This window comes from Microtus ochrogaster, assembly GCF_000317375.1.
Source record: "Microtus ochrogaster isolate Prairie Vole_2 chromosome 14 unlocalized genomic scaffold, MicOch1.0 chr14_random_1, whole genome shotgun sequence".
In the NCBI taxonomy this organism is placed as follows: Eukaryota; Metazoa; Chordata; class Mammalia; order Rodentia; family Cricetidae; genus Microtus; species Microtus ochrogaster.
In genome coordinates this window covers 20,145,405-20,158,254 of record NW_004949096.1, presented here as the reverse complement: position 1 = coordinate 20,158,254, position 12,850 = coordinate 20,145,405, and the positions used below count along the sequence as shown (strand labels likewise).

The window sequence follows — 12,850 nt, the reverse complement described above, 5'->3', positions numbered from 1 at the left end:
ATCTCATTACAGATGGTTGTGAGCCACCATGTGGTTGCTGGGAATTGAACTCAGGACCTCTGGAATAGCAGGCAATGCTCTTAACCACTGAGCCAACTCTCCAGCCCGAACCTTATTTTTTTTTAACCCAGAATGAATCACAGCCCCTTATTTCCTGTGGAAACAAAAGCAAAACCTCTTCTCCAAAGTAACATATCTTTTGAATTAAATTTTGAAGTCAGGGGCTGGAGAGATGGCTCAGGAGTTAAGAGCACTGCCTGCTCTTCCAGAGGTCCTAAGTACAATTCCCAGCCAACCACATGGAAGCTCATAAATCTGTAATAGGATCTTACGTCCTCTTCTGGTATGCAAGCATGCCTGCATGCAGAATACTGTATGAATGATAAGTAAATCTTTTTTAAAAAAATTTGAGGTCAAGGCATTTTCAAAATTATATAGGTTGGATTAATCCAGCAGCATTTATAATCAAATATTTTTAGCAGCTGTTGTTCTATCCTCAGCAGTCAAACAGTTCAAAGACAACACAGTAACATACAGTATCCAGATTCATCTTTACATTGCTTTGTTTTTTTTTTACTCTTTTATCTTTATGTTTTATTTATTTATTTATTTATTTTTTGAAAGAGGGTTTCTCTGTGTCTTTTTCTGTCCTGGAATTTGCTCAGTAGATCAGGCTGGCCTCTAAATCAGAGATCCACCTGCTTCTGCCTCCCAAGTGCTGGGATTAAAGGCGTGCACCACAACACCCAACTATTTCTTTTTTTTTAAAGGACTTTCTTTATCCTTTTATTCTCCCAAACCTACATATATTTTTAAACAAACTGTAAACTGTTTAGAGGGTTTTTTGTTCCCCCGTTGAATCTGTCTTTATATCTCTTTTTCTGACCACATGAGTCTTTAATCTGCTAAGTGATATGACTAGAATTAAAGCTGCAGCTTTGGCAGCTGCCTCCACCCCATTTCTTAGCTTTTTAAGTGTCTAGCTTCATGGCTGGTCTGGTACTTGCTAGATAGACTGAGGCTATCCTCAAACTCATAGAGATCCATCTGCTTCTGCCTCCCAAGTGCTGGGTTAAAGGTGTGCAGCCACACCCACCCAGATCTCTTTTTTGTTTGTTTATTTTTAAAACATGGTTGCTAGGTTGAACTCAGGTTGCCATGCTTGTAGCACAAGCACTTTGCTATTTCCTGTTCTTGTGCTTTTTGTTTTTTTAATCATCTCATCTTATTTGTGCACGTGTCTTTGCACTTTGTGTGTGCCTAGTGCCATGCACTTCAAAGGCAAAGACGATCAGAGTCCCCGAAATCCACAAATGGTTGTGAGCTGCCATGTGGGTGTTGGGACTCATCTGGAGACTGTCTTGAAACTTGCTCTATAGATCAGACTGGCCTCAAACTCAGAGATCTCCCTGTATCGTTTCCTGAGTGCTGGATTAAAGATGTGTGCCACCACCACCTGACTAGGAAACTTTGATAGCATAAGAAGAACCTCCTTTTTTTGTCTTCTTCCTATCAGGTATGTTGTGGCTTATTTCAACGAAATGACTAAGATAATGCTATCCTGTCCCAACATTATTTTGTGCCTGCATGGCCACTTCTCAGTCTTCTACACCCAACAGCCGCATTCACCTTGGTGATGCTTCTAGGATTGTCCATGGCATTGAGCATGGTTCAAACGTTTATTATGTGGTGTCTGGAAGATGCCACTGAACCTTACAAAGAAAGCAGATGTTACTAGACCACTCTAAATCCCTCACTAATGGAATTATGGCTTTGTCTTTAAGAATGCTGTACCCCTGAGCTTTGGCACCAGGAGAATTTCTAGAGGTGCGAACCCATTCTTGGTCTGTCCATTAATAAAGGACTCAAAATTTTTTAATTAGCTTAATCAGCGTGGTTGTCAGTGACTGTCTCAATCAAGAGTCTAAGGCAGGAAGATTGGGAACTTGAGGGCAACCTGGTGGAAACCCACCCCCCTCTACACACTTCCCCATTTTCAGTGCAAAAAAGTGTTTCTTGCTTCCATCAAGAAATTTGCAGTCATATCCCTAATGATTTTGTTAACATCATTAAGAAGCCTAGATAACATTAGATGAACTAAAATATCACAGATTATAATGGTAATGTATAGAGTTAAAGCAAGAGTAAGGGATTTTACTCTGCCACATTTACAAGTCTACTTTTGGTAGCAGTGAGTGACAAATATTCCTAGTAACAGTTTATGGTTTTTTTCTTTAGTACATAATAAACTGAGGCTTGATTTTGGTTGAGTGGATGATTCCATTCTTAACCACTCTAATGATTTTTGATTGTTTGAATCAGACTCCCAAACTGTTCTCAAACTCCCTATACAGACAAGGAAAGTATGACCTCCAAATCCTAGGTGCTGAGATCCCAGTTACCTACCAGCACACTGGGACTCTTGATCATAGTTCCTCATTTTATACACTCCCTAATTGACTGCTGTACAGGTAACAAGTCTTAAGGGTTGGGGGTTTGGGGGTTTTTGTGTTTGTTCCTTTAAATAACACTTCAATGTCAGGCATTAAGATTTTATTCTATTGTTGATGGCAAACTGTTGGTGCTGTCTGGTAAAAGGTAAACCTTGAGCCATTTTTTGGGTGCGGAGTGTGGTTTGCTTTTGTGTGTGTGTGTGTGTGTGTGTGTGTGTGTGTGTGTGTGTGTGAGAGAGAGAGAGAGAGAGAGAGAGAGAGAGAGAGAGAGAGAGACAGACAGACAGACAGACAAGGTTTCTCTGTAGCCCTCTGGCTGTCCTAGAATTCACTCTATCGACCAGGCTGGCTACCCTCAGAGATACGCCTGCCTCTGCCTCCCAAGTGCTGGGATTAAAGGTGTGCTCACCATTCGGTTCACTATGCCCATCTTTAAAACCATCTTTTATTAAAAGAAAAATGAGGGTGTCATCAGAATTGCTTGGTGGGTAAAAGTTGATTGCTGCCAAACCTGATGATCTGCGTTCAGCCCCCAGGATCCACATGTTGGAAGGAGAGAACTGACTCTTTGAAGCTGTCCTCCAACCTAGATAAATAAATACACACGGGGACACACACACAATTAATTTAAATTTTTTCAAAAAGGCTGGGTGGTGGCCGTGCATGCCTTTACTCCTAGCACTCAAGAGGCAGAAGCAGACAGATCTCTGAGTTCAAGGCCAGCCTAGTCTACAAGAGCTAGTTCCAGGACAGGCTCAAAAACTACTCTCGAGAAGAGAGAAAAAAAATTAAGAAAGAAAAAGAATCTGGAGATAATTGCATAGTAATAGTATGTGCTTAGCATTCATGAGGCCTCCAGGTTTGATGCCTAGACCACCCAAAAAATAAAAACAGAAAAGTTATTATGCCATAAGGAGGAGGCAAGTAAGTTTTAAGGTTTACTTCAATTTTAGTCCTTGCTCATTGTTTCAGTGTATAGTAAGAATCATATCTCTGAAGGTGGAGTGATACTTCTTCGTGGTAAGTAACATGTGATATAAGATACCTAAGAGCAAAAGGTTTTAGATTAAGAATTGGTATCCTCACGATAGTCTCGTTAAACTTAATGTAGTTCTAATTTTAGTGCATAACAAAAGCTGTTGATAACTTTAACCATCACATTGGATTTCAGAATTAAATGTTCATGTCAGTATAAAAAATACTAACTGGATTTGATTTATAAACGAGTAGCAGCATGATTGTAATAGATACATATATGATGCTTAAACTAGGTTTTCTGTTTAGAAGTTTTGATTTTAACATTTTTTTTAAAGACTTATTTTTATTATTTGTGTGTGTGCCTGTGGAGGCCAAAAGGCGGCCTTGGATCCTTTGGACTGCAGTTAACAAACATTTCAGAGCCACCTGATATGGGTACTGGCATCTGAACCCTGGTCCTCAGGATAGAACTGCAAGCCATCTTAACACTGAACCGTCTCTTCAGACACATTGCTTTTGACTTTTTGAGATGGGCTCTCTATATATTTTAGGCTAACTCAGACTCAGCTTCCCAGGAGTTAGAATTACTGGCTTGTGCCACCATCCTATCTTAAGTAATTTCAACCTTTCTGTGCTTAAGCTAAAGAAAGAATGATCAGTGTTTGAGATACAGCTTTTATGTTTGAGTAAATTTAGAGGCTTGGGATTCTGTTACTTTTTGCTAAATTTATCAAGTTGGGTAGTGTGTGTTGCTTGTGTTTAGTTTGTCTCGTCTTTTGCTTATTTGTCTGTTTTTTTGGAAACAATGTCTGTTATACCTCAGGCTGGTTGGGAATTTGCTAAGAATGAGTGAATTTGAAGTCACAGTCTTCCTGCATTATAGTTAATTTAGTAGAAGAAAGTTAAAGTCTTAAATTAATAATCTTTAGTGTTTATTGCTTTATTTTTATCTTTAGTGTTCTGATGAAATCTTGATGTACTCTTTTATAATATAGACTTTCTAGCTATATACATACTTTTCGGTCAAATTAGTCTTCTGAAATGTTTTTGTTGGAAAGTTGGCATATAACTAAATTCATATTACTTGATGCCAATACAAAAAAAGGTTAATGAGTCATTTGAGTTCTTCTAGCTGAAAAGCTGCATTCATGTTTTCTGGTAAATCTTTTTCTAATGCCCCTTTCTTTAGCAATAAGGAATGTTTCAGTAATTATAAAAACAGTGTGAATCATCTTAATATTTTTTACACAATATATTAGCTATGGTGTTCCATTAGCAAATCTATTCTAAAAGCCTGTTTGTTGGCTTGGGCTTTACCTTGTCAGGCGTTGAGTATAAATGACCTTCTCCCTAACCTAGAGTTTTTCGTAACAGAGCCCTAATTTAGTCAAATTTTGACAGGTGGTGGCATTTGGATATTTACACGCCTATAATCCCAGCACTTAAGGAGGCAGAGGCAGGTGGATGTCTGTGAGTTCAAGACCATCGTGGTCTGCAGGACTAGTTCCAGGACAGACTCCAAAGCTACGCAGAGAAATCCTGTCTCAAAAAACTTAAAAAAAAAAAAAAAGAAAGAAAGCACTAGGGCTAGGCATCAGACCTGGTCTCTTGGTTCTGGCCTGGCCCCTGACAACTCTATCACCCTAAGACAATAGTTCCTACCTGGGTTTCATCACCTCCAAAATGAGAAAGTTGAACTAGATGATTTCTCATGTTTCTTCTACTCCTAGATTCTATGATTTTTAGGGAGAAAATCCCCTCAACATTCCTGGGATATATATCTAATAGTCCCATATATTGTGAAACATCCCTATTGACGATAAAGAGGGATGGGGAAGGCTACAAGTAAGTATATCCTCCTACTTTCTCTAATCTTTAAAAAGCTCTACCCAGCAGCAAAACTGCAATGTTCAATGATAGTGTTTGTGAAATTTGAGAAAAATTTAACATAGCTTTTCAGTTATAATTTAACTCAAGCTAAAGCAACAGCAGTTTAAAGTTTCTACATCTTTTAACGCCGTGTTTGAAAATCTCAGTGATCATTTGACATTTTGTCCTAAATTCCTCTTCACTCGTCACAGAAAGAAGAGTGACCTTCCCTTTGTTGGTGTGGTTAAACAAATGTCATTTGCGCATGTGAAGTACATTTTTAAATACTTCTAATATCCATTTTTAAAACTTCTAATCCAGGTTAATCAAATAGGTAGAATTTTTTTGTTTTAATGGGTTTTCACTGTGGCATCCACACTTAACTAGTTCACCAAAAAAAATGATAATAATAAAACAGAATCGGTATTACAGATATACATGATTCATTTATTTCATTTTTGAAACAAAGTCCCCAGAGAATTTCTGCCTTCTCATGTTGCAATAAATGTTTGAAAAAAAAATTCTAATTGGGGAGGGGGAGGGAAATGGGAGGTGGTGGTGGGGAAGAGACGGAAATCTTTAATAAATTAATAAATAAATAAATAAAAAAGAAAAAGAAAAAAATTCTAGGGGCCTGAAGCTATTAAAAGCATATACTATTTTGGCAGAGGACTGAATTTGGTTCCCAGTACCAACCAACTGGACAGATCACATCTGCCTTAACTCAAGCCTCAAGAGGATCCAATGATTTGGTGCCTTCTTCTGGTCTTTAAAGGCACCTGCACACACAGGCACATACCTAAACACACACACTAAAAAATAAGGTTTATTTCCAAGTTTTAGATTTGGATAATGGAATTCCTCATTGTTTTGTGATATTTTTATTTATCTACAAATCTGGATATAAAGGCTAGTACAATATAGCTAGGGAAAGTTCTCTCAGCATCATAAATTATAGAAGTAATTTCTAAGTTGAACTGCTCAGTGTTTCAGTGATATTATTGGCTAGCTATGAGTCAAGTTTTAATTACGGGAGAGCCTTCTAGTCCTGCTATCTGAAACAACTGTGCACATTTGTCTTAGGTTTGTAGTGATGTGAACCTTAACATGAATATTAGCTATGAAGGATTTGTTTTGGTTTTTCCCTCACTACTGTCTGTTTTCCAGGTTCTCTTTGTAAAGAATCATTTTCTGGCCAAGTTTCTTCATCACTCATGCCACTTACTCCATTCTGGACCCTCCTTCAGTCACATGTACCTGTGCTTCAGCCACCATTACCTCTGGAAATGCCTCCACCCCCACCTCCACCCCCAGAATCTCCTCCACCTCCTCCTCCACCTCCTCCTCCACCTCCTCCTTTAGAAGATGGTGAGATTCAGGAGGTAGAAATGGAGGATGAAGGAAGTGAGGAGCCTCCTGCCCCAGGAACAGAGGAGGATACTCCTTTGAAGCCTTCAACACAGACCACGACTGTAACTAGCCAGGTGATGATGTCCTTGACATTGTGAATGGTAGTGGAGCCTGGAACATAATTGGCGTGTTTTACTTTAGAAGGATATATTTTGTAGGGCTTGTAATTTGCTGACTGGGATGTTTGTGTTTCAGAGTTCAGTTGATCCTACCACCTCTAGTCCTCCATCTACTAAAGCAGTAAAGAGAAAGGCAGCAGAAATTAGTACTGTAGTGGTCCAGAGATCGGCTACTATTGGTAGTTCTCCAGTTCTCTACAGCCAGTCAGCTATAGCTGCAGGTAAGCATCATAATTAAAGTAGATTCTTCTCAATATATCATTTGTTTCCAGCAGTAGATGCTGTAAATAGAAGGCGTTTGATTGAAAAATACTGTTCATGTAAGAGACCTGATGCTTGAATGCTCCGGTGTTCTGGCTCATATCCCATTTGTGGACAAACTTTCTGAGCTCTCATTCTTTCTTGTCTGGATTATTTATAGAATTGTCAGGAAGGCAAAGGCAAAAAGAATGTAGAAAATGAATAAAATGATTGCTTGAACCAGATTTTTTAAGAAAAGAAAATACTATTTATAGCTATTTCTCCCAGTTACTAAAAACTACCCTTAAACATGTATTCTTATCCTTACAAGATTATTTTCTGTTTTGGTTTATTGTTTTTTGTTTGGTTGGTTGGTTTGCTTTGGTTTTTCCAAGACAGGATTTCTCTTGAGTAGCTCTGGCTCTACAGACCAGGCTGGCCTCGAACTCAGATATCCGCCTGTCTCTGCCTCAGAGTGCTGGGATCACAGGTGTGCGCCATACCACCCAGCTATGCTTTTGCTTTTTTAAGACAGGGTGTTAATAGGTCTAGAACTCGTTTTGTAGACCCTTCTGGGTACTGGCATTAGAGACATGTTCCATTTATTCAGGGTCTACACAATTGTTTTCTGTACATTTATATATACTAGTTATTTTTATATTGAAGAGCCTCAATCTGTAAGTGTTCACATTTTAATTTAATTTTATTTTTTTGATCTTTTTAAGACAGTTTTTCTGTGTAGTACTGGCTGTCTTGGAACTCACTCTGTAGACCAGGCTGGCCTCAAACTCAGATCCGTGTGTTTTTGCCTCTCAAGTGCTGGGATTAAAAGCATGGCCTACCCTGCCCAGCTACAACATTTAATATTTTGCTATTAACAAATATTTTGCTATTAACAAATATTTTGCTATTAACAAATATTTTTAAAGGAAAAAGTATATTGAGATCATTTTGTGATTGAACTGCTAGTTTCCTTTTCCTTCTTTCTTGTTACAGTGTCCTTTTTTTATGTTTCCTGCATTAGGTCACCAATCAATGGGGATTTCACACCAGGCTATTGGGATGGCACACCAAGCAGTATCAGTTAGCCATGCAGCAGCAGGAATGGGTCATCAGGCCAGAGGGATGAGCCTGCAATCAAATTACCTTGGACTAGCAACAGCACCTGCAATTATGAGTTATGCTGAATGTTCTGTCCCAATTGGAGTGACCACGCCATCATTGCAGCCAGTTCAGGCTCGTGGAACTATGGCCACACCTGCTGTCGTAGAACCACCACCGCCGCCTCCTCCACCACCTATACCACCTCCGCTACCACCAGCTCCCAAAGTGCCACCACCTGAGAAGACAAAAAAAGGAAAGAAAGATAAGGTAAGTCTTCACTTTTTTTATTTAAAAAAAATTAGTATGATGATACATAGCAAAATCAAAGGAATAATAATTTAATAAAGATTTATTGCCAGGCAATAGTGACACACAACTCTAATCCTAGCACTTGGGAGGTAAAGGTTGACAGATGTTTGTGAGTTTGAAACCGGCCTGTTCTACACAGTGAGTTCCAGGACAGACAGCTACATAGTGAGACCCTGTCTCAACTCACACTCCACCCCACCCCCCACCAAGTTTTTTTTGTTTTTGTTTTTTTTTTTTAATGTTTTTTGCCTAAATGTATGTCTGTGTACTACTTATGTGCCTGGTGCTCATGAAGGCCACAACTGGCTTTACAGTAAGTCCCCATTTGTGGGTGCTAGGACTCAACCCCAGGTCCTTTGGAAGAGCTGTAAGCGGAGTTGTCCCTCTATCCCCTTCCCAATTAATCGTTTTTAAGCACTTCTTTAAAAATGATTTCTCTGTTTCCTTCTATTTATGGGGTGTGTGTGTGTGTGTGTGTGTGTGTGTGTGTGTGTGTGTGCGTGCGTGCGTGCAGGCCTCTGTATACACAAGTCCCTGCAGAGACTAGAGCGTCAGGGTTCCTGGAACTGGACTACAGGTGGTTATGAGTCCCTGATAGGAGTGGTAGGAACCGAATCCAGTTCTCCAAAGAACAACAAATGTTCTTAACTACTGAGCCCATCTCTTAAGAAATTTTACACATGTATTAATGCATGATGTTTTGAACATATTCACACATCCCCATTACCATTTTTTTGTATTCCTTCTCCCACTGGCTCACCTCCTCCTCCCAACTTGTCCACATGTTTTGTTTGTTTATCCCGCGCCTATGTTTTACTTGCATATTTTTTGTTTCTAAGACAGGGTTTCTCTGAGTTGCCCTGGATTTACTGAATCTCACTTATCCCAACTAGATTAGCCTCAAAATCAGAGATCCACCTACTTCTACCTCTTGAATGCTGGGTGGGGTTAAAGGCTTTTGCCACCATACCTGGCTTCTTTTTATAATGACCCAGTGAATTTTATAGCTTATAGGGGCTTGAGCACTTTACCGGTGCCTTCACCACCAAAAAGACTCTCCTTCCTCTATCAACCATTAACTGTGTGTATAAATCCTCGGAGAAGGGTGGGGCCCTGTAAGCCCTTGCTCTCTTCATGACAAGCTCTTGTTAATAGGCCTAATCTTGTATAAACAATCCAGCGGCTGTGAGTTCGATAGAGCATCTATGCCGTGCCAGAAGTTAGTGTTCCAACATTATCTGCACGCACCACCTTCATACTTGTAAGCCTTGGGTTCTGGTCACATCCAGTGTCAAATTTATCCCTCGGTTCCAGGGAGAGATCTTGATTGTCAGTATAAAGGACCTGTTTCCTGTCTGTGTGCATCTTCTGATCTGTAACTTTGTTTTAGGCAAAGAAAAGTAAAACCAAAATGCCATCTTTGGTAAAGAAATGGCAGAGTATCCAGCGGGAGTTAGATGAGGAAGATAATTCGAGTTCCAGTGAAGAGGACCGGGAATCCACTGCACAGAAGCGAATCGAGGAGTGGAAACAGCAGCAGCTGGTCAGGTAAATGGAGTTCCTGATGGGAAGGGTTTGTGCTAATCTTGGCGTTGTCGTATTCTTAACATCACAGTCTTTCATGAAGAATACACTGCTCCTTTGCTGAGAAACTTGAAACATTTTCCTGAGTAGACATGAGATCCAATTTTCAGTTTCAGTATTTATTTCTAAAAAAAAATAAAATAAAAATAAAAAAGATTCTCTTCTCTTTCCAGTCAAGTAGTAACTTGCATATTGTTTTCACAGTGGCATGGCAGAAAGAAATGCAAATTTTGAAGCCCTTCCTGAGGATTGGCGAGCAAGACTGAAGAGAAGGAAAATGACCCCCAACACATAGTTTTAATTTAAAAAAAATTTTTTTGTTGTTTTATGTTTAAAGTCTTAACCAGTTCTAAGCTGTTGTCAGATGAACTGTAAATGTTATGAGGAAGAACATCCTGGACAAAACCCATGCATATTAAGTTGTCTGTTTAGGAGATGTAGTTTTCTGTTTGCTGAAGGAGGGGTGTTTGGAATTGCTTTGCCCTGACTGTCTGTTTTCACACTGGCAAGCTTAGCATGTTAGATATGAGTCGGTCTTGAGGAACATGGGAGTCATGGGCATGAAACCTCAGTATAGGACTCACTGGCAAAAGGAAATGCCCACTAGAGGCTTGTTCAGTTCTAGTGTAATACTCTCCTTACTTCTACTCCAGAACAAGTGCAATTAAGAAGGCAGCTCTGTATCCTATCTTGCTTGACCATCAGAATCTTTAACCTCTTCCTCGAGTCTGCTGCCCCTGAAGTATTGAGATTGTGCTGATGGCCACATTTTCTCAGAAACTCTATGGCACTCATTTCATACCAGGTGGCATATTGACAGGCACACAGAGTAGCAGCTGCAGGTGTTCAGATCCTTGATTGTGAGAAATTCCCCTAAGTGTGTGGTAGTCAGTAAAATAGACCACTTTGTGTACTGTCGGCATTGTTTCACCCACTTCAGAAATTCCCCTCTCCGCAGGATTCCAGTGTTTAAGAAGCAGTCCACTGTTGTGTGCTTTCTCCTGTATCACAATCAAGAAAGGTCACTTTAACTGAAGAAAAAGCAAATTGTGTCTTAAAGCTGTTTGTATTTCTCCAGTTTCTGACACTGTAAATTTGTATATATGCACTAATAAAGCTCTTTTTATACTTGTGATTGGTCATCCTTTTCTTGTAAGCATGTCACCTGCAGTTGTAATCCCAGGACTCAGTGTGTTCCATTCTTAGTTGTTGTGACCAAACATGGTGCAGAACATACACTGACATTTGAACATCAGGAAAAAAATAGCATGTTGGAGATATACGGGGACAGATTTTAAACAAGGTGGAGCCTTGTGTGACTATGCTGATAAGGCTTACATTCCATTCTTACTAATATTTGACCTGTCCGAGTCCTGGGAACAATGTAATATGGGGAGAAAGGTGCTTCCTGGCTTTTTTTTTATAGGTAATAAAAAGCTGATTATGGAAAATAATAGATACTTAAGATTAATCAATAGTTAACCAAAGACAATAGTTTGGATTTTGTTCTACTATTCCTATGCAGTTAAAATTTTTACTTTGTATTATAGTGTACTAGATTTTATTTATCATGTGCTAATGCTGAGATGTCCATTTTGTACCTAAAATTGTTTTGTAATTTGCATAGTTAAATTTCTATAAATAAAGGTTATCAACTAGCTGTTAAAGTTCTTGTCTTAACTAATTGACAGTTTTCCAGGTGTGTAATTGTTGCTGGAGAGGCCTCCTTACTACCCTGCTGTTGAGCACATAAGGAACCTGATGGATGGCCCAGGGCTTGGTTTTGCCCCCTTAGTTTCTAACTAGTTTGTTAGTTTTGTTTTGTTTTTTTTTTTAGAGGATTTTTTTTCATTCTAGCTAGAAGGTTAGAAGGTAGAGAACAAAGAGTAAAAGTGTTGAGTAGCTGGCCCGTATCATCACTAGTTGAGATGACATTCTAGCCTGCAAATCTGGCCTGTCTGAATAGCTTATCCAAGATTCTGACCTTAGCTTTTATGAGGCCGTTCACTTTTTGTTGCTGTTGTTAAAGGTCTATTTATGTATATGGATGTTTTGTCTGCGTGCATATCTGCACACCAGAAGAGGGCATGGATTCTATAGGGGTACAACTAAAGATGGTTGTGAGCCACCAATGTGAGTGCTGAAGACTGAACTTAGAGAAACCAGTGCTGTGCCCTCCAGTCAAGAGAAGGTTCAAGGGGCTGGAGAGATGGCTCAGTGGTTAAGAGCACTGTCTGCTCTTCAAGAGGTTCTGAGTTCAATTCCCAGCAACCACATGGTGGCTCCAAACCATCTGTAAAGAGATCTGGTGTCCTCCTCTGGCATGTGGGTATAAATGGAGGCAGAAAGTTGTATACATAATAAATAAATCTTAAAAAAAAAAAGAAGGTTCAAACTTAAAATAGGACATCTTTAACACAAATCCTTGAACAAGCCTCAAAAAGTAACAGTGGGGCAGGAGAGGTGGCTCAGCACTTAAGAGCAGTCCAGCACACACATCCAAACTGTAACTTCAGCTCTAGGGAGATCTCTGGCAGTACTTTCCTGCAGTCACGTGCACGTACACAACATGAAAATCTTTTTTTGAAAATTGTTTTTTAAAGAATAAGGGCTGATTGGATAGCCTAAAAGGTTTGGGTTTGACTGGCTGACACCTGCTAGTCCCTGGAACCCATACAAAGGTGGAAGGATGCCACGGACCGTCTCTCTGGGAGACTGCAATCCACGGGAGAACAGGGGTGAAGGATAGGAAAGTCAGGATACGACGCAAGGGAATGACAGACA

At 39.6% G+C, this 12,850-nt stretch overlaps 1 protein-coding gene across 1 annotated transcript in view; it reads left to right on the top strand.

Moving 5' to 3' along the window:
• Fnbp4 (formin binding protein 4) overlaps positions 1-11,201 on the top strand; it is a 47,103-nt gene extending 35,902 nt beyond the window's left edge. Inside the window, exons 13-17 of the mRNA XM_005364197.3 lie at positions 6,468-6,784; positions 6,906-7,050; positions 8,094-8,440; positions 9,873-10,030; positions 10,271-11,201. Coding sequence (XP_005364254.2) covers positions 6,468-6,784; positions 6,906-7,050; positions 8,094-8,440; positions 9,873-10,030; positions 10,271-10,361 — 1,058 coding nt within the window. The 3' untranslated portion in view covers positions 10,362-11,201. The remainder of the gene's footprint in view (positions 1-6,467; positions 6,785-6,905; positions 7,051-8,093; positions 8,441-9,872; positions 10,031-10,270) is intronic.
• Positions 11,202-12,850: the final 1,649 nt, after the last annotated feature.